This window comes from Ostrinia nubilalis, chromosome 30 (assembly GCF_963855985.1).
Source record: "Ostrinia nubilalis chromosome 30, ilOstNubi1.1, whole genome shotgun sequence".
Classification (NCBI taxonomy): domain Eukaryota; kingdom Metazoa; phylum Arthropoda; class Insecta; order Lepidoptera; family Crambidae; genus Ostrinia; species Ostrinia nubilalis.
The window spans coordinates 2,688,496-2,708,233 of NC_087117.1; the positions used below are offsets into that span (position 1 = coordinate 2,688,496).

The window sequence follows — 19,738 nt, forward strand, 5'->3', positions numbered from 1 at the left end:
GAGATTGCGGTCTCCCCATGCGAAATTTCGTCATCCCCAACTGTTTTTCGCCGAAGCAAACGACGACTCAAACCAAGATGACTTCACTAGTGCAGCGAGTGAGAAAAAAGTTCACTGCTCCGATGCTGGAGATCAACGTGGCTCCTCTCGCCACGCCTGCACAGAAGACCAAGCCTGCAAGTAAGTGCTTCCCTCGATTCCATCCTGGTCGTTTCAGCCAAATGACGTCCATTGCCGTGTGGTGCCGTGTGGTGACGGCAGAGTAGAATACATTTGTCACCAACCCCTACTCTTCCCGCGGGTGTCGTAAGAGGCGACTTAGGGACTACACATCAAACAGAGAATGGGCAGCAGCGCTCTCTGAAAAACATCAATCTTTTAAACTGCGATCTCCAACCCGCCTGCCTAGCGTGGAGATTATGGCAAAACCCTCCACTATAGTGGAGGAGGCTCATAGTCCAGCAGTGGACTGTAAAGGGCTGTTGATGATGATGATGACGTCCATTGCTGGACAAAGGCCTCCCCCAAGGTTTTCCATAATGAACGATTTGATTCCATCCTCCCCATGCGAGATTCCGGTCTCCCCATGCGAATTTCGTCTTCTCCAACTGATTTTCCGCCGAAGCGAAACGACGACTCAAACCAAGGCGACGTACCACTAGTGCAGCGAGTGAGAAGAAAGCCCGCCGCTGGCATGCTGGAAATCAACGTAGCTCCTCTCGCAACGCCTGCAAGGAAGACCAAGCCTGCAAGTAAGTGCTTCCCTCGATTCCATCCTGTTCGTTTCAGCCAAATGACGTCCACTGCTGGACAAAGGCCTCCCCCAAGGTTTTCCATAATGAAAGATTCGATTCCATCCTCCCCAACCGATATTCCGTCCTCCCCATGCGAGATTTCGTCCTCTCCATACGAGATTCCGTCCTCCCCATGCGAGATTCCGTCCTCCCCATACGAGATTCCGTCCTCCCCATGCGAGATTCCGTCCTCCCCATACGAGATTCCGTCCTCCCCAACCGAGATTCCATCCTCCCCATTCGAGATTCCGTCGTCCCCAAGTAAGATTCCGGTCTCCCCATGCGAAATTTCGTCTTCCCCAACTGATTTTCCGCCGAAGCAAACGACGACTCAAACCAAGGAGACGTACCACTAGTACAACGAGTGAGAAGAAAGCCCGCCACTCCCATGCTGGAGATTAATGCGGCTCCTCTCACAACGCCTGCAAAGAAAGCGAAACCTGCAAGTGAGTTATACTTCTCTTGATTCCCTTCCGCAACCGAGATTCCTTCCACCCCATGCGAGATTTCGTCATCCTTATGCGAGATTCCGTCCTCCCCACGCGAGATTTCGTCCTCCCCATGCGAGATTCCGTCCTCCCCAACCGAGATTCCATCCTCCCCATTCGAGATTCCGTCGTCCCCAAGTAAGATTCCGGTCTCCCCATGCGAAATTTCGTCTTCCCCAACTGATTTTCCGCCGAAGCAAACGACGACTCAAACCAAGGAGACGTACCACTAGTACAACGAGTGAGAAGAAAGCCCGCCACTCCCATGCTGGAGATCAATGTGGCTCCTCTCACCACGCCCACAAGGAAGGCCAAGCCTGCAAGTGAGTTATACTTCTCTTGATTCCGCCTTCCGCAATCGAGATTTCTTCCTCCCCATGCGAGATTTCGTCATCCTTATGCGAGATTCCGTCCTCCCCACGCGAGATTTCGTCCTCCCCATGCGAATTTCGTCCTCCCCAATTGAGTGAGACTGCTGGTGGTGTGAGTAAGCAGAAGAAAGCCCGCCGCTTCCATGCTGGAGATCAACATGGCTCCTCTCGCAACGCCTGCAAGGAAGGCCAAGCCTGCAAGTGAGTTATACTTCTCTTGATTCCCTTCCGCAATCGAGATTTCTTCCTCCCCATGCGAGATTTTGTCCTCCCCAAGCGAGATTCCGTCCTCCCCATGCGAGATATCCCATGCAAGATTCCGTTCTCCCCATGCGAGATTCCGTCCTCCCCATGCGAGATTCCGTCCTCCCCAACCGAGATTTCGTCCTCCCTAACTGAGACTGCTAGTGCAGTGGGTAAGGAGAAGAAAGTCCCGCCGCTCCCATGCTGGAAATCAAAGTGGCTCCTCTCACCACATCTGCAAGGAAGGCCAAGCCTGCAAGTAAGTGCTTCCCTCGATTCCATCCTGTTCCTTTCAGCCAAATGACGACCACTGCTGGACAAAGGCCTCCCCCAAGGTTTTCCATAATGAACGATTCGATTCCATCCTCCCCAACCGATATTCCGTCCTCCCCATACGAGATTTCGGTCTCCCCATGTGAAATTTCGTCTTCCTCAACTGAGATTCCATCCTCCCCATTCGAGATTCCGTCCTCCCCATGCGAGATTCCGTCCTCCCCAATCGATATTCGGTACTCCCCATGCAAGATTTCACCCTCCCCAACTAAGACTGCTGGTGCAGTGGGTAAGCAGAAAAAAGTCCACTGCTCCGATGCTGGAGATCAACGTGGCTCCTCTCACCACGCCTGCACAGAAGGCCAAGCCTGCAAGTGAGTTATACTTCTCTTGATTCCCTTCTGCAACCAAGATTTCTTCCTCCCCATGCGAGATTCCGTCCTCCTCATGCGAGATTTCGTCTTCCTCAACTGAGATTCCATCCTCCCCATACGAGATTCCGTCCTCCCCATACGAGATTCCGTCCTACCCATGCGAGATTCCGTCCTTCCCATGCGAGATTTCGTTCTCCCCAACTAAGACCGCTGGTGCAGTGGGTAAGCAAAACAAAGTCCGCCGCTGGCATGCTGGAGATCAACGTGGCTCCTCTCGCCACGTTGATTGCAAAGAAGGCCAAGCCTGCAAGTGAGTTATACTTCTCTTGATTCCCTTCCGCAACCGAGATTTCTTCCACCCCATGCGAGATTTCGTCATCCTTATGCGAGATTTCGTTTTCCCCATGCGAGATTTCGTCCTCCCCATGCGAGATTCCGTTCTCCCCATGCGAGATTCCGTCCTCCCCATTCGAAATTTCGTCCTCCCTAACTAAGACTGCTGGTGCAGTGGGTAAGCAAAACAAAGTCCGCCGCTGGCATGCTGGAGATCAACGTAGCTCCTCTCGCCACGCCCGCAAGGAAGGCCAAGCCTGCAAGTAAGTGCTTCCCTCGATTCCATCCTGTTCCTTTCAGCCAAATGACGACCACTGCTGGACAAAGGCCTCCCCCAAGGTTTTCCATAATGAAAGATTCGATTCCATCCTCCCTATGCGAGATTCCGTCCTCCCCATACGAGATTTCGTCCTCCCCATGTGAGATTCCGTCCTCCCCATGAGAGATTCCGTCCACCTTTTCCTCTTTCATTAGGTCCACGTCGTCTTTATTTTCTTATTACTTATTACCTAGCAAAGAAGGCCAAGCCTGCAAGTGAGTTATACTTCTGTGGCGACACCGACGATACGCCACTACAAACTGTGTACCAACAGATGGCGCTGTTACTACTTCACTATGGCACACTCCGCCGCTCATACAAACCTGCATCGCGGTGACGGAGTTTTATATCCTGCCAAGTATATAAATCAAGATGGTGTAAATTGGACCTTGGTCCCCGAGCATAACACCCGCTCGGAAGGAAGCACTAACATCTAGCTTCCTTATTGTGGTTGAGCATCATATCCCACACTTCTCTTGATTCCCTTCCGCAACCGAGATTTCTTCCACCCCATGCGAGATTGTCATCCTTATGCGAGATTCCGTCCTCCCCATGCGAGATTCCGTCCTCCCCATACGAGATTCCGTCCTACCCATGCGAGATTCCGTGCTCTCCATACAAGAATCCGTCCTCCCTATGCGAGATTCCGTACTTTCCATGCGAGATTCCGTACTTTCCATGCGAGATTCCGTGCTCCCCATGCGAGATTCCGTCCTCCCCATGCAAAATTCCGTCCTCCCCATGCGAGATTTCGTCCTCCCCAATTGAGACTGCTGGTGCAGTGGGTAAGCAGAAGAAAGTTCGTCGCTCCCATGCTGGAAATCAACGTGTTTCCTCGCACCACGCCTGCAAGGAAAGCGAAACCTGCAAGTGAGTTGTTTCTACCTGAACAGAGATTTCGTCCTCCCCATGCGAGATTCCTTATCTATATCTATAACTACAGTTCTTTTTTATCTTTATTAAGTCGCTTTTATAATATTTTTATTTTGTGTTGTAGATTTGAGCGACAAGAGCTTAGCCTCATTGAAAAAGCAATCGGCATTACCGACTCAAGCAAAAAAACCAGGTATGTAGTTTATTTGTAAATATGGAATTTGGAAAAGTAATGTTTCAGGATGTTGTTGACAGATATGTTTCAAGAAGTTTGCAAATAATGCATCAAAACTAAACTATCCCAACCCATCTGTCAGTATGGAGAGTGTAGGCCAATTTCTCAATTTGCCTCTGGTAAAGTAGAAAAGGTTGTGCTTTTGCAGTGAAGACTAAATGACTTTCCCTGCCTGCTGCTGTCTTTCCCGAAAACTATAATCCGGGCCTCTTCAAGGCGAGAGTGAATAGGCACTTGCAGGGCAGATATGTACCATCCTAGACTGCATCCCACTTAACATCAGGTGCGATTGCGGTCAAATACCTGACTTGTTCTACATAAAAAAAAACCTGACGATGATGATTGTCTTTCAGTACTCCGTGCAACTGCAAAAAGGAAATCCGTCGACACGAAAGCTAAGAATGGAGCCGCGACCCATGCCATGGCTAAGAGGACTCGTAAGTATTGATTATTTCTATAAAATTTGATCGGGCAAGCGGGTTATTTTTCTTCAAGGCAATAAACTTCAAAATGTATTACTATAGGCGGTTATCACACTGCGCCGCGCTGTGATTTTCATATAAAAAAACACGCACGCGGACGCGTTGTCAGTGTGAAGTGCCGCGCGTGTTTTCTATACAAACTGAGGTACTTGCATACAATGATTAAATCTGTCGTCCCGCGCTCCGCGGCGGAGCGCGGCGCAGTGTGATAACCGCCTTACAAGTACAGTTTAAAAACTGTGAGAGTGAAAAAACAACTATTAATTTTCAAATCGATCCTTTCTTTTCAGGACCTGCAGGAGAAAAGCAAGCACAAATACCCACGGTTCCGACGGCCTCACAAATGCTACAGCGACAGAGTAAGTAAATATAGTATGTATTATTATTATTAAACTTACCGTAGCCATGATTTTCTATTAAGTAATAAAACATGAGGCCTCCAGCCCATCTGGGCAGTGTGACACTAGGACTAATTCTCCATTTGCCACTGGTAAAGAGAGAGTCATGCTCCTGCATTGAAGTCATAGCACACTTATCAACAGCGATTACGTTACGGCGCAAATAAATGTTCGTTGCAGTACAGAGTTTCATACAAAGAATACTGACTGCTTCGAGTTGATTTGTTATTGGTTTTGGGCCTTCATTTGCGCCATCTCGACCAGGTTTGATCTATTGTGGCAGCCCTTGTCTTTAGAGTTCACTGCTTAGACCCGTTGAGTCTATAAATTTCCAGATTCTTTGGAGCGTGATATCTGCTATCTCATCCGGGTGCATGATGTGTCGCCCGAGATGGATACTTCTTTTGCTCATAAGCGGGAAGCATGAGCAAAGAACATGCATGGCCGTTTCTTCTTCTGTATGGCAGAATCTGCACAGAGTTTCCTCGGTCATGTTCGTGTTTGATTTGTGTTTGTTTAGTTTGCAGTGGCCGGTTAGTATTCTAGTCACTGCACAGGCTTTGTATCTTTTGAACTTTAGCAGTTCCTTAGTTACTTTGTTGCTATATCCCTGAATGAGTGTTTTTGTCCCGATGTAGACTTCCACCACTCAATAGCCTCTTGTTTGCAGAGGGCGGTTGATAGGGTTACGATCTGTTTTCGGGTTGATAAGTGTGCTTCGTCTTTATATGATATTGACTGGTATTCTAAAAACACCCTTAATCCCTTCTTTTCCAGAACTCCCAATGGCGAAAGTGCAAGAAATGATGCGCGAACGCGACCCCACCTACATGATCGAGACAAATGCGCTCACAATCATCGAGTTCTCATACGTGTGCCCCTTCAAATGCCGACACAATCACCTACTATGTCACTACTGTGGTGCCCATTTCATAGACCCAGTGCATTTGAGAGAACATACTGAAACAAGCCACTCTCCGAAGAAATTCAAAATCGCTGAACACCGGAACATGCTCAAAGTGGATCTAACAAGAATCGACTGCAGATTATGCCCGGAGAATATTACAAACCTGGACGACTTCAAGAAACACATATCGAGTGTCCACAACAAAAAATACTACTTCGACTTCAAAGATTTGATTCTACCGTTCAAGTTGACTAAAAACGAAATGAAGTGTGCAGTGTGTGATGTGATTTTTCCGTACTTTCATGCGTTGAATAAACATATGAACGTGCATTTTAGTAATTATGTGTGTGAGACGTGCGGGTTGGGTTTCGTTGATAAGGGACGGTTTGTGATGCATCAGCAGAGGCATGAGGAAGGCGATTATCCGTGTGAGACTTGCGGGAAGGTGTTCAAGGCGCAGTATAATAGGTGACGTCATAAGAATATACATACTTTAATTTACAGAAAAAAATATAAATTGCAGTAATGTCCGTCTCTTAAAGGTCGGACCTCATTTGCTCGGCGCGACACAGCGTCAAATTATTATTTCAGTCATTTTGTAATTGTATGGAGTTTGTCGCATTATGGCGGCGCTGCAATGAACGTCGCAGCACAGTTGCTTACGAGAAAATATTTAACGCGCAGTGCAGTGCCGCGTACCGCCGCGCAAATGGGGTCCGACCCTTTTACAAAAAAAAAAAAGTTTCTTCTTTCTTGTCAAAAAGACGCCTGCTGAGAAAAAACACGCTCGCTGTGTCCTGGACACTGAATTTCAGTTGCATCTATTTAACTATTTCCAATGCTTGCGCCTGCGTGAGTTCCAGATTGTCACAGACAGTTGTTATTCGGATGTATAATAAACAATAACAATATAGTCTCTTGAAAATCCTATTAGTTTTTGCGTGAAAGTAACAAACCATCCTCACATACTTTCGCATTTGCAATATTAATAGGGTTTAAAAAAATATAACAGTCACAGTTAACTCTTTCAAATTGCCTCACATTCATGTATCAATTCTACCATACCATATTTAATTGTGTTTTTTTGTTCCCCCAGGGATCTCCACAACGACCGGGTTCACATGAAGCGCGGACGCGTTTACTGCCCCAAATGCGACATCCGGCTCATGTCCTACCACCAGAAACTCAAGCATTTGGTCGAGGTGAGACTTTAAATTTGTATTTATATCTATAATATTTTATTATCCACAATGAGGAAGCTCTTGGCCTGTATCTCACCTGATGGTAAGTGACGATCAGGCCGAAGGTGGAAGCAAGATTCACTCGGAATCCTCAACCACGGAGGAACTGGCTATCTTACCTCTAACTGCCGGAACACAACAATGCTGTTAACATTGTTGTTATGGCGACAGACTTAGGTAAGATGATGGTAGCTAGCCAGGCGGACTTATGACAAGCCCTACCAACTAAACCGAACAGAAAAATCTGCCCCCAGTGGGAATCGAACCCAGGACCTCTGCGTCTGAAGCAGGTAGTCTTACCACTAGACCACAGAGGCGGTATATGTTCTTTTTGAGACTGTACCCTGGCATTTTTGGTATGTCAACAATTCCAATTATTTTTACCTAATTGTCTGCATTTCAGGTGCACGGCGAGGAGCCTCTGTCGTTCACGTGCAACGTGTGTGACAAGGTGTTCGAGACGCGCCGCACGCTCACCATACACCGGCGGAAGGACCACTTGAAGGACTACAGGTAACGTTGCGACAATAGCCCAACGGTGGAGGCCGACCAAACTTAAGCACGCATGTCCCCTTATAGCACACATGTCCCCTTATCGCACGCATGTCCCCTAAAGCACGCATGTCCCCTTATAGCACGCATGTCCCCTTATAGCACGCATGTCCCCTTATAGCACGTATGTCCCCTTATAGCACGCATGTCCCCTTATAGCACGCGTGTCCCCTTATAGCACGCATATCCCCTTATAGCACGCATGTCCTCTTATAGCACGCATGTCCTCTTATAGCACGCATGTCCCCTATAGCACTCATGTCCCCTTATAGCACGCATGTTCTCTTATAGCACGCATGTCCTCTTATAGCACGCATGTCCCCTATAGCACTCATGTCCCCTTATAGCACGCATGTCCTCTTATAGCACGCATGTCCCCTTATAGCACGCATGTCCTCTTATAGCACGCATGTCCCCTATAGCACTCATGTCCCCTTATAGCACGCATGTCCTCTTATAGCACGCGTGTCCCCTTATAGCACGCATGTCCTCTTATAGCACGCATGTCCCCTTATAGCACGCATGTCCCCTTATAGTACGCATGTCCTCTTATAGCACGCATGTCCCCTTATCGCACGTATGTCCCCTTATAGCACGCATGTCCCCTTATAGCACCCATGTTCCCTTATAGCACGCATGTCCCCTTATAGCACGCATGTTCCCTTATAGCACGCATGTCCCCTTATAGCACCCATGTTCCCTTATAGCACGCATGTCCCCTTATAGCACGCATGTCCTCTTATAGCACGCATATCCCCTTATAGCACGCATGTCCCCTTATAGCACGCATGTCCCCTTATCGCACGTATGTCCCCTTATAGCACGCATGTCCCCTTATAGCACCCATGTCCCCTTATAGCACGCATGTCCCCTTATAGCACGCATGTTCCCTTATAGCACGCATGTCCCCTTATCGCACGCGTGTCCCCTTTTCAAAAAGTCACTAATTTTAAGTTTTATACTTGCACTAGCTGTGCCCGCGATTTCGTACCCGTGAAAATAGCTTGCATAATATTTCCCGTGTTAATAATATTCAACCAAATATACAAACTCAGTTTTATAATATCAGTATAGATAGGTACATTGAAAAAATCGATTGTTTCAACTGGGAATTCAACACATTACCGCTCTGACTGCTGAGCTACGGGACTATTCCCACCTCTCGTTCCCACCGCTGCAAAAGGGATGTTTCCTGGGTAAAAAAGCAAGAGTTTTAATTAGTCCGTCAGTTAACTTATCAAAATATACTCTACACGTATTTTTCAACTTTTCAAATTAATGAAAATTTACGGAGATAAAACGCGCTAAAGTTCCAAAGAAGAGGCCCGTGACGTCAATGAGTGTTTAAAAGTGCAGCACCTTGTGACGTCGCGCGGAACTTCAACGCACCATAACTATGTAATTATTTGTTAGATTGACAAATAAAAATATACGTGTCCAATGTTTTTTGATATTAAACATGACAAACTAAAAAATTTTTTTAGGAAACTAGCCTATTCCTGTGTAAACCGCTGAGCTACGAATATATCTCAACTTTTCAGCATTAATGAAACAATGCTGGTTTACCCGATGTGTCTATAGCTCAGGGGTCAATCAGTTAGTCGCTCGGCTAGCAAAAGTCGGATTCAATTCTCACCATAGGCAATCAATTTTTTTAAGTTAAAAAACCCTTAACCCCTAGGCCACAGTGCCATATTATTATACATCCCGGTAAACTGAACATTCGCGCTATCGGGATGCATGTAGCCAGCCAAGTATTCTTCGGTGCTTTTTTGCATAGGTCTTGAGAGTCATAGAATGTTATCGTTATGAGGATGTGGCGTAAATGCAAAAGACAATGCCGGAAATTGGCGTCTTTTTTTTTTCGCGCGGCCATCGACCAAACTTTGTTTTTTGATTACAAAATAGTGTAATAAATCAAACTTACTATGACATGTATGTATACCTCTAAACTCAGTCTGAACTGAGTTACGAGCATTAGAAGTTTGATGATTTTCATACTAGATTTGCTTTTTGCGCGCAAAGTTTTGTAAAAAATTGCAACAAACTAGTGAGATTGTATGTGTAAACAAACAATACCATCCATTAAAGGCTCCAAACATCAGTATGGAGCAGAATCAGCGCAATAAAAAAATAGCGCAATATTTTGTTGCAATTTCTTACAAAACTTGCGCACAAAAAGCAAATCTAGTATGAAAATCATCAAACTTCTAATGCTCGTAACTCAGTTCAGACTGAGTTTAGAGGTATACATGCCATAGTAAGTTTGGTTTATTACACTATTTTGTAATCAAAAAACAAAGTTTGATCGATGGCCGCGCGAAAAAAAAAGACGCCACTTTCCATACAAAATCTGGCATTGCCATTTATATGTTTGTTTATGTGTATCTATTTATTTGTATTTCCAGATACATATGCCAATGCTGCGGCCAGAAGTTCTTCACTCGTTTCGCCTTGAACAACCACATGCCGGTCCATACAGGCGCGAGAGACTTCAAGTGCAAGGTCTGCGAGAAGACCTATCCAAGGCTCAAGACTCTGAAGGACCATATACGGATACACACCAACGACAGGCGGTATAGGTGAGAAAATTTAAGACTGCTCTTTATTGCATTGATTGCGAGAGACTTCAATTGTAAGGTCTGCGAGAAGACCTATCCAAGGCTCAAGACTCTGAAGGACCATATACGGATACACACCAACGACAGGCGGTATAGGTGAGACATTATTTTAAGACTGCTCTTTATTGCATTGATTGCGAGAGACTTCAAGTGCAAGGTCTGCGAGAAGACCTATCCAAGGCTCAAGACTGAAAGACCATATACGGATACACACCAACGACAGGCGGTATAGGTGAGACATTATTTTAAGACTGCTCTTTATTGCATTGATTGCGAGAGACTTCAAGTGCAAGGTCTGCGAGAAGACCTATCCAAGGCTCAAGACTCTGAAAGACCATATACGGATACACACCAACGACAGGCGGTATAGGTGAGACATTATTTTAAGACTGCTCTTTATTGCATTGATTGCGAGAGACTTCAAGTGCAAGGTCTGCGAGAAGACCTATCCAAGGCTCAAGACTCTGAAGGACCATATACGGATACACACCAACGACAGGCGGTATAGGTGAGACATTATTTTAAGACTGCTCTTTATTGCATTGATTGCGAGAGACTTCAAGTGCAAGGTCTGCGAGAAGACCTATCCAAGGCTCAAGACTCTGAAAGACCATATACGGATACACACCAACGACAGGCGGTATAGGTGAGACATTATTTTAAGACTGCTCTTTATTGCATTGATTGCGAGAGACTTCAAGTGCAAGGTCTGCGAGAAGACCTATCCAAGGCTCAAGACTCTGAAAGACCATATACGGATACACACCAACGACAGGCGGTATAGGTGAGACATTATTTTAAGACTGCTCTTTATTGCATTGATTGCGAGAGACTTCAAGTGCAAGGTCTGCGAGAAGACCTATCCAAGGCTCAAGACTCTGAAAGACCATATACGGATACACACCAACGACAGGCGGTATAGGTGAGACATTATTTTAAGACTGCTCTTTATTGCATTGATTGCGAGAGACTTCAAGTGCAAGGTCTGCGAGAAGACATACCCAAGGCTCAAGACTCTGAAGGACCATATACGGATACACACCAACGACAGACGGTATAGGTGAGATAATTTTAAGACTGCTCTTTATTGCATTGATTGCGAGAGACTTCAAGTGCAAGGTCTGCGAGAAGACCTATCCAAGGCTCAAAACTCTGAAAAACCACATACGGATACACACCAACGACAGGCGGTATAGGTGAGACATTATTTAAAGCTGCTCTTTATTGCATTGATTGCGAGAGACTTCAATTGTAGTCTGCGAGAAGACCTATCCAAGGCTCAAGACTCTGAAAGATCATATACGGATACACACCAACGACAAGCGGTATAGGTGAGACATTATTTTAAGACTGCTCTTTATTGCATTGATTGCGAGAGACTTCAAGTGCAAGGTCTGCGAGAAGACCTATCCAAGGCTCAAGACTCTGAAGGACCATATACGGATACACACCAACGATAGGCGGTATAGGTGAGAAAATTTTATTCGCTCAAATCTATTTCGCTGGAATGCAACTCTCCGACCGTACCAAAACGGCGATGTGACGTCACGTCACAGCTGCCAGATGCGCAGTTAACTCGACCGGGTTGTATGAAGGATAGAGAAACTATCGCAAGCTAAATTCTTGCTCCATTTTGAAAATAATTAAAACTAAAGCAAACTTCTGCAAGTTTTATAGCTAGTTTAAACCTCGCATTATACTCAGAAGTCCTGGGTTCGATTCTCAGTGACGACAACATTTTCTGCTCGGTTTCGGTTGGTGGTAGGGCTCGTTCTAAGTCCCCCTGGTTAGCTACCACCATCTTATCTAAATTCATAAATAAAATTAAAATTAAAATTCATAATCATAATCAAAATCATAATCAATACAGCATTGTTGTTACGGCAGTTGGAGGTAAGATAGCCAGTTCCTCTGTAGTTGAGGATTCCGGGTGAAGCTCGCTTCCACCTTCGGCCTGATCATCACTTTCCATGAGGTGTAAAAATATCTTATATATGCCGTCAGAGACACAAGAAATATAGACCTTATTGTGAATGTAATAAAGTTTGTTTTCTCTCAACAGATGCCACATATGCGGTCAAGCCTTCATACAAAACTGCAGCTTAAAGGGACACATGAAGAGTCAACACCCTGAGTATGGATAAGGTGTCTTATTGTAAGAACAACGTGGCTGTACAGTACAAGCAATAGTAGTTTTTATGTGTATAGCATTAAGGTATCGAATCGGACAAGTTTTTGAAACCGGTACCTCTAGCATGAGCAACTTTCGTCTTCGAATCGTTTGCGTATTCGACAAAATTCGATACTCAACCTTCGAATTAAACGATTACGTGACAATTTTGATTCTCAAAATAAGTTTCGTACAACCATTTCTCATACTAAGTTCACTTTACGACACGGTCACAAGGGCGCTGATGTAGTTTTCGTACTAAATCTTTTGATGGCGATTCGAATACGCAAACGATTCGATCTCGAAAGTTTTTCGTGCTAGCCGAACCGGTGAATAAAAGTCGGACGTAAGTTCATTAATAAATTAATTTCGAATCTATTTGTCACTGTCGCACATGCAAGCACCTCGCAGTGAGTGAAAGAGACGACAATGTGAACAAGATCCGGGACCCCCCAGATATCGGGAACAATCACAATTTTAGTATTCAATTGAGATTATTTATTTTATGTATTAAAAATCTGATTATTTTTAAATGCAATGAAATATTTTATTATATTTTAAAAATTAAATATTATTTATAGGTTTTATATTTTATTCTGATTAATAAGAGAAATGATGTGGAAGTCATTGGGGGAGGCCTATGTTCAGCAGTGGACGTCCTGTGGCTGAAATGATGATGATGATGATGAATAAGAGAAATGAAATGTAATACATAGGATACTTTAGCGTGTAGATATCAAAAATATCTTTACAGCGAAAATGCACACATTTTCATTGATCATTTGGACTGTAAAGCTATTTCACAGACACTGTCTCCATTTTTACGTTGAGTATTTTGTAAATATTAATGAAGATACAATTTGTAATAAATTATTGTTAGAACAGTTCCGATTTTCATTTTAGATTAGCAAACGATTGTTTTTTCTATGCTATAAGCTAAACCCTAGCACACAGAAAAAACAGTAAATAATCGTCAATGCGTGCAGTACATAATATGTGCAGTAGCACATATTTTAAGTTCAGTTGCATTCGGATGCATCGCATATCATACATAAATTACGAGCATGCAAAACATTCTTCATGTTTCGTATCACCTCTGTGGCCCTCGCCCTTTTTCGCCCCACCTCTATTGTAAACTTTATTTACATCTACTCCTCAACAGATGGCGCTATATGACAAAACAGTATTAAAAAAACAAATGGAGCATGTTCCATTTATCTCGTTTCTTTACAATTTTGACACCTTTTATTGCACTTTTTCATTCGGTACGTATTTCTGCTTTTTTTCAATGGAACAGATTCTGTCAAATGTTATGTCTGCCTGCTGATTTGTTGTTTTACGAAATAAAGTGAAAAATTGTACAAAAATGAGTGTAAATAACCAGAGGGGACCTGTTTTTGACCCTGGACTGTGTCGGTGTTGCGGTGCGCTCAAGAAATGCAGGTTGCTGAACGTGGAATACGACTGGAGAGGTCAAAAAGAGGTGTACTGCGATATGTTTGTAGATTGTTTTGGTTTGATGGTGAGTAGCGGAACAAAACATTACCGAAACTCGATTTTAATTTGTATTTCAATCAACCAAAGCTTTAGTAACTCAATATCAAGGATTACTTCCTGAATTATACCTAAAGTAAGTCATCAATCATCAACCAAAAAAAGCTTTTAAAATTAAGCAAAATAACAGTGATTAGGAACTTAATCACCTTTAAATATACTGAAAAGGAAAACTATTTCCTTTAACATAACACACCTAACTTTACCCCCAAGCCAAATTCCACAGAAGTTTCCAGTACTTTTTCTATCATAACTTTTCTTAATAATATGATTGTCTGAACACTTACAGCTATCAAACCTCGACGGGGAACCCCTAGAGCGGCTAATATGTGCTACCTGTGTTTCCCGCCTCCGTGAGGCGAGCTCCTTCCGTATACAAGTGCTGAAGTGCGAAGAAACACTGCTGCAGGCAAGGATACATTTGGACGGTAAACAAATTATGTTTCTACTTTAAAGTAAGACAGGATTGGAACTAAAATAATGACGTAGGTGCTATGCTAAATTGTTGTATAATTAACTAAAGAAGTTGTATTACTTTCCTACCTTTTAATGATTTGTGCATGAAGTATGAACCATATTGTTATGTTAATGTGCACAAAGTATTCTAAACTATCACTGCTATAATGACTAATAATAATAATAATAATAATATAAGCCTTTATTACTGGATTACAAGGTATTTTACAACATTAACATTTCATTTTACAATTTAGTTGCACTCATCTCCAGTTTGTCCTTGGACATAGGCCTCCTCCAATGATCTCCATGCTTCTCTGTTTCTAGCCATTTGTGGCCATAATGGCCCTGCTAATTCGCGGATATCGTCCTCCCATCTTTTCGCTTGTCTGCCTCTGCTTCTTTTTCCTTCACGGGGATACCATTCCGTTACGGCTCTTGTATATGCTATAATGACTAAAATGTGTTAAATGATCAACTCCATTTCCTATGACTTATTAATTTGGAGGCTACTAGTAGATAATGGTTGTTAGTGTTCTTTGAAAATAAAAAAACAAAGTATACTCATAGTTAGTAAGCTAAATAAGTAGTTATTGAACTAAGCTAGACTTATATTACATAATTTATTTTTTCATTTCAGATGAAGCCACAGAATCTGACATCAAAAAGGAGCCAGATGCACAAATCAAAGTTGAAGTCCAGTTAAGCGCTGAACCGCAGCAAGATCCGTATCCTTATGACGCTGAGCCACACCATGGAGATAGTGGGTCTGACCGTGCATATGGTATGTATTTATCTCATACTACACTCAACATCAAATAAACCGCACCTTCCGCGACGCGAACTTTAAAAACTTTCTTCTGACACAATTATGGTACCCCAACAATATTGGTGTTATTTGAAAGCCCAATAAATATCCTTAAAGAAAAATACATTACATTTCTAAATAAATGATTAACATATACTTACCATAAATGTGACTTGAAAATAGACCTCACTTTGGGCTCACCTCTGGGATCAATTAGACCAATTTTTATGGTTATAAAACCAAATAAAGATCTCACGTGTCCTCTTTAACAGATGGATAGCGATTAATCCTAACTTAACAGTTTTATAGTCATAAAAAATGGCTATAGCGTAACTACCTATTTTTTGAAGAAGTGACTCTGGATCCTTGTAAAGACACATTTTTGGGGTAAAAACCTTTCCTTTAATGAAATGAAGTTTAGAACTAGACTTTCAAATGATACCAATGATTGTGGGAAGTGGGGATGCATACGTTTGATAAGTGCTTGTCGCGGGAGGTGCGATTTATTTGATGCCGAGTGTAGTTCTCATCATAGTTCAAATATGTATATTTGAATACAACTAAAGTCCGGTCGCCTAGCAGATAGAATTTCGTCCAATGACCTCAAGTTACCCATCCTTATTGCTCGCGCGTAATTATATTGCTGACGCGACTGTGCGCCGGGCGGCCGCACCGCAGTGAGTGTGCGAGCTTCAAGCAACATGATTGTCTAAAAAAGAAATAAAATATGGTGTGTCGGAATCGCGTCAGATTAAGGGAGGTGCGGCAGCGGTGCCGTTCGGTAGTTCTACAAATAAGGTCCACTGTCCGTCATTTGAAGAATGCATGCACACCGCATGACGAACGCAAGACGAGTGGTAGGGCGCCAGATGCCGTTTCGTGGACACTGATATTCAAGAAGTCAAGATGCAAGCAATCTTCAATAGACATGTTGATTGTTGACACCACCAATCAATTGACGTACTTTTTATAACAGTCAAAACGAAACTGTCTGTCTGTCCCATAGATTTTGTATGGCACTACAAGCAAGTGACGTCACTATTTTATCAACTCAATTAAACTACTTTTTTTAATTACAATGCGAACAAAAATCGTAATTTACAGGTAATTTAAAATTAAGTTTTTAGCCCCAGAATGAAGGGTCTTTTAAAAAAAGTTGTGGTTTCGAATTATTGGAGTATGGTGTCAAACTGTCTATTGACGATAGCGTAGCGCATGATGACGTGTGGTTTACGTGGACAGTATAGTTCCAAAATACTGAACCACGGTAATACTATAGTATTACCGTGACTGAACTGTCCTATCGATGACATTGACAGCGGGGCGCCACCGTCAATACCGAATCGCTGGTTCCGATTTTTGCCATGTTGGAAACCATAAAGTTGAACGATGGTAGCGCCCCCCTGTCATTGAGTTTGGCGGGACAGTTCAGCGTGGGTCATCTATAGGCCTGAATCTGACTACGCTGCGGCTGCGGTGACGCTCCGCAATACCAACAGGTAGCATTTCTATTTAAACTGAATGATGTATCAAACATCACATGAGAAAGAGAGATGAAATCAAATAGCTAACATGCTCTTGATGTAAATTACAGATTCACTTGACGACAACAAACCACTGTCAACAATGAAATCGCCCAAAAAGTCTCCCAAGCTGAAGAAATCTTTGAAAGCAAAGAAGAAACTGAAGACTGAAAAGAAAGCTAAACGGAAGAACTCCTTGAGTCAAGAAGAGAAGGATAGAAGGCAGATGTTAGCTAACATAGCTAAGATCAGTGAACAGTTGAAGAGGATGCATGAAGGTAAGTTTGGGCCAAGGGCCTATACTAACACTCCCGCCGCGCTTGCGATTCCGTATTGAAAATAATGTAATGGCGCGGATTTAACGTAGTAATGACTTTGCCAAACTGAACACGTTCCAAACCAAACGCTAAGGCCTCCTGCGCACTAGGCAGCCTGGCTGTGGCAGCCAAACCCGGTATATGAACACCGTCATATTATGTTCAACTGTCGTCGCTTAGCGACCCCGGTTGAACATATTATATGACTAGCTTTCCGCCCGCGGCTTCGCCCGCGTGGAATTTAGTCTGTCACAGAAAAACTATCGCGCGCGTAACTAATTATGTTGCTGTCGCGCTCGCACACTCACTGCGGGCGCCCGTCGCACAGTCGCGACAGCAATATAATTACGCGCGAGCGATAAGGATGGGTAGCTTGGGGTCATTGGACAAAATTCTACGTGCTCACGGACCAGGCTTTAGCTGTCTAAAGTAATTTTATTTTCTTGTAAGTAGGCTTTTATAAAGGGCTTTTAACTATATTTACACGGTAGTTTGACTATTGTATGTACCTATGTAGTTGAGGGTTTAATTCTTTTATGCATCACAGACGTTGACTTCAAATTGAACACATATTTTTAATATTTACGATAATAATCTTGGTTACAGATGAAATCCAACTCAAGCCGCCAAAAACGATCGACAACGATCACAAATGCTTCATGAACGCCGTCGCCATCGTCCAAAACTCCTACGTCTGTCCGTTCGACAGTTCATTCAGCGATTACTACTGCGTCTACTGCCGGGGAATGTACACAGACCCTATTAAACTCAGAGAGCACACGCTATCGCACGACCCGAGTGCGTTCAACGAATATGCTGTGACAAAGAAACAGCTCATGCTTGATATTTTACGAATAGACTGCAGATTGTGCGAAGAAAGAATTGACGATATAGACATACTAAAAAATCACCTGATAACATCCCACGATGTGAAACTGCATGACGTCACCAATGAGTTCCTGAAATTTAAGTTGACAATTAACAATTTGACGTGCATAGAGTGCAATGGGACGTTCAGTTTTTTTCATGCGCTAAAAAAACATATGGCAGAACATTTCGGCAGTTGTATATGTGATGTGTGCGGTGCCCATTATTTTGAGGAACGGATGCTGAGCCTTCATATGAGGTGTCATCAGAAAACGGACGAAGAATTCACTTGTGATGAGTGCGGGAAGACGTTTAAGTCTAAACATAGTAGGAATCTCCACGTAGCGAGGTTGCATAGGAAAGAAGCAGCGTATGAGTGTAATAAGTGTGATGAAGTGTTTTATTCGTATTCGTTAAGGTATAGACATATGATAGAAGCTCACGGAGAGCGACGTATATTCCCGTGCGAACACTGTGATAGGGTCTACGACAGCAGAAAGTCGTTGAGAGAACACAACCGAAGATCTCATTTAAAAATTTTCCGGCACCAATGTGAGGTCTGCGATAAGAGGTTTTACTTGCCATCGAGATTAAAAGAACACATGGCAACACACACCGGAGAGAGAAATTTCAGGTGTGAGTTTTGTGGGAAGAGCTACCCTCGGTTACGAGGTCTGAAAGTGCACATGCAAAGTCACAGTGCGGAGAAAAGGTATAAGTGCACGTTATGTTCGGCGTCGTTCACTCAGAATGTGAATCTGACCAGCCATATTAGAAGGCAGCATCAGCCTGCGGATATGGAGGAAGTGTATCACGAGTAGAGACGCTGTATCAGAGACAGTGGCGTAACTATATGGTGTCAGGGCTGGCAAAATGCCACGGGCCCCCGGCCCCCCTGAAAATAACCAAGATACGCCAAGGGCCCCATGCCATGCCCACAATTTGCCACGGGCACCGGATGGTATAGTTACGCCACTGATCATAGAGATTTGCCATAGCAGTTCTTCTTCTTCTTATTTTGTTTTTTTGCCAAGTCTGGGATATTACGACCTACAGAGTGACCTCCCCAATGAATTCTGTCTTCTAATAGGGCAAAAAAAAAAAATTTATGAGTTGCCAATTCAACACTGTTGGGTCAGCCAAACTGAAAACTTTGAGATAATTATGTGAGATGGGTATTTGGATTTGGCCATTAAAAATTAAATACTGGAGGAGATCTGTCTTTAGAAAATGAAATATTGAAAATGATTAATGGGAAATTGGTAATTAACCAGAGTAACGGTCTTATTTATTTGAGTATTATTTTTGTAAATATAGTACAAAACCTAGAATATTTAAGTTAATAAATTTTAATGTAAAAAAGATATAAAAATAATTTAATGGACTTAAGATTTAAATCATGCAATTACATAATGTAAATAATAATTTATTTATCAGTAATTTATGTTTCAAATAATAAAATGTTATATTGAGAAATAATTTGGTTTATTCTTCACCTTCAGAGGAGGTGGAGGCTCCTACTAGGTGGACCGACGATCT

General features: G+C 43.2%; 2 protein-coding genes and 1 non-coding gene across 3 annotated transcripts; 2 read left to right on the forward strand and 1 right to left on the reverse strand.

The window, feature by feature from the left end:
• The first annotated feature begins 77 nt into the window (after nucleotides 1-77).
• LOC135085904 (zinc finger protein ZFP2-like) lies at nucleotides 78-13,106 on the forward strand. Its single transcript, XM_063980688.1, has 12 exons — nucleotides 78-180; nucleotides 573-752; nucleotides 1,115-1,240; nucleotides 1,480-1,605; nucleotides 4,193-4,261; nucleotides 4,657-4,740; nucleotides 5,076-5,144; nucleotides 5,961-6,558; nucleotides 7,187-7,292; nucleotides 7,735-7,844; nucleotides 10,292-10,465; nucleotides 12,567-13,106. Exons 1-12 carry the CDS (start codon nucleotides 78-80, stop codon nucleotides 12,646-12,648), a joined length of 1,827 nt encoding a protein of 608 aa, XP_063836758.1. The 3' UTR covers nucleotides 12,649-13,106.
• On the reverse strand, nucleotides 7,577-7,648 carry Trnal-cag (transfer RNA leucine (anticodon CAG)). The gene has a single exon. It is a non-coding gene; the product is annotated as a tRNA-Leu (tRNA).
• An 853-nt stretch (nucleotides 13,107-13,959) lies between the features above and the next one.
• On the forward strand, nucleotides 13,960-19,108 carry LOC135086158 (zinc finger protein 782-like). The gene is made up of 5 exons (XM_063980961.1): nucleotides 13,960-14,196; nucleotides 14,518-14,656; nucleotides 15,325-15,468; nucleotides 17,087-17,293; nucleotides 17,939-19,108. Exons 1-5 carry the CDS (start codon nucleotides 14,041-14,043, stop codon nucleotides 19,018-19,020), a joined length of 1,728 nt encoding a protein of 575 aa, XP_063837031.1. The 5' UTR covers nucleotides 13,960-14,040; the 3' UTR covers nucleotides 19,021-19,108.
• Nucleotides 19,109-19,738: the final 630 nt, after the last annotated feature.

Excerpts from the sequence above, each read along its gene's own strand:
- LOC135085904 (XM_063980688.1), top strand. The coding sequence starts at position 78 with ATGACTTCACTAGTGCAGCGAGTGAGAAAAAAGTTCACTGCTCCGATG. Across the intron at positions 4,262-4,656 it reads GACTCAAGCAAAAAAACCAG|TACTCCGTGCAACTGCAAAA; the intron begins GTATGTAGTTTA and ends ATTGTCTTTCAG. Across the intron at positions 7,293-7,734 it reads AACTCAAGCATTTGGTCGAG|GTGCACGGCGAGGAGCCTCT; the intron begins GTGAGACTTTAA and ends TCTGCATTTCAG.
- LOC135086158 (XM_063980961.1), top strand. The coding sequence starts at position 14,041 with ATGAGTGTAAATAACCAGAGGGGACCTGTTTTTGACCCTGGACTGTGT. Across the intron at positions 14,197-14,517 it reads TAGATTGTTTTGGTTTGATG|CTATCAAACCTCGACGGGGA; the intron begins GTGAGTAGCGGA and ends GAACACTTACAG. Across the intron at positions 17,294-17,938 it reads GTTGAAGAGGATGCATGAAG|ATGAAATCCAACTCAAGCCG; the intron begins GTAAGTTTGGGC and ends TCTTGGTTACAG.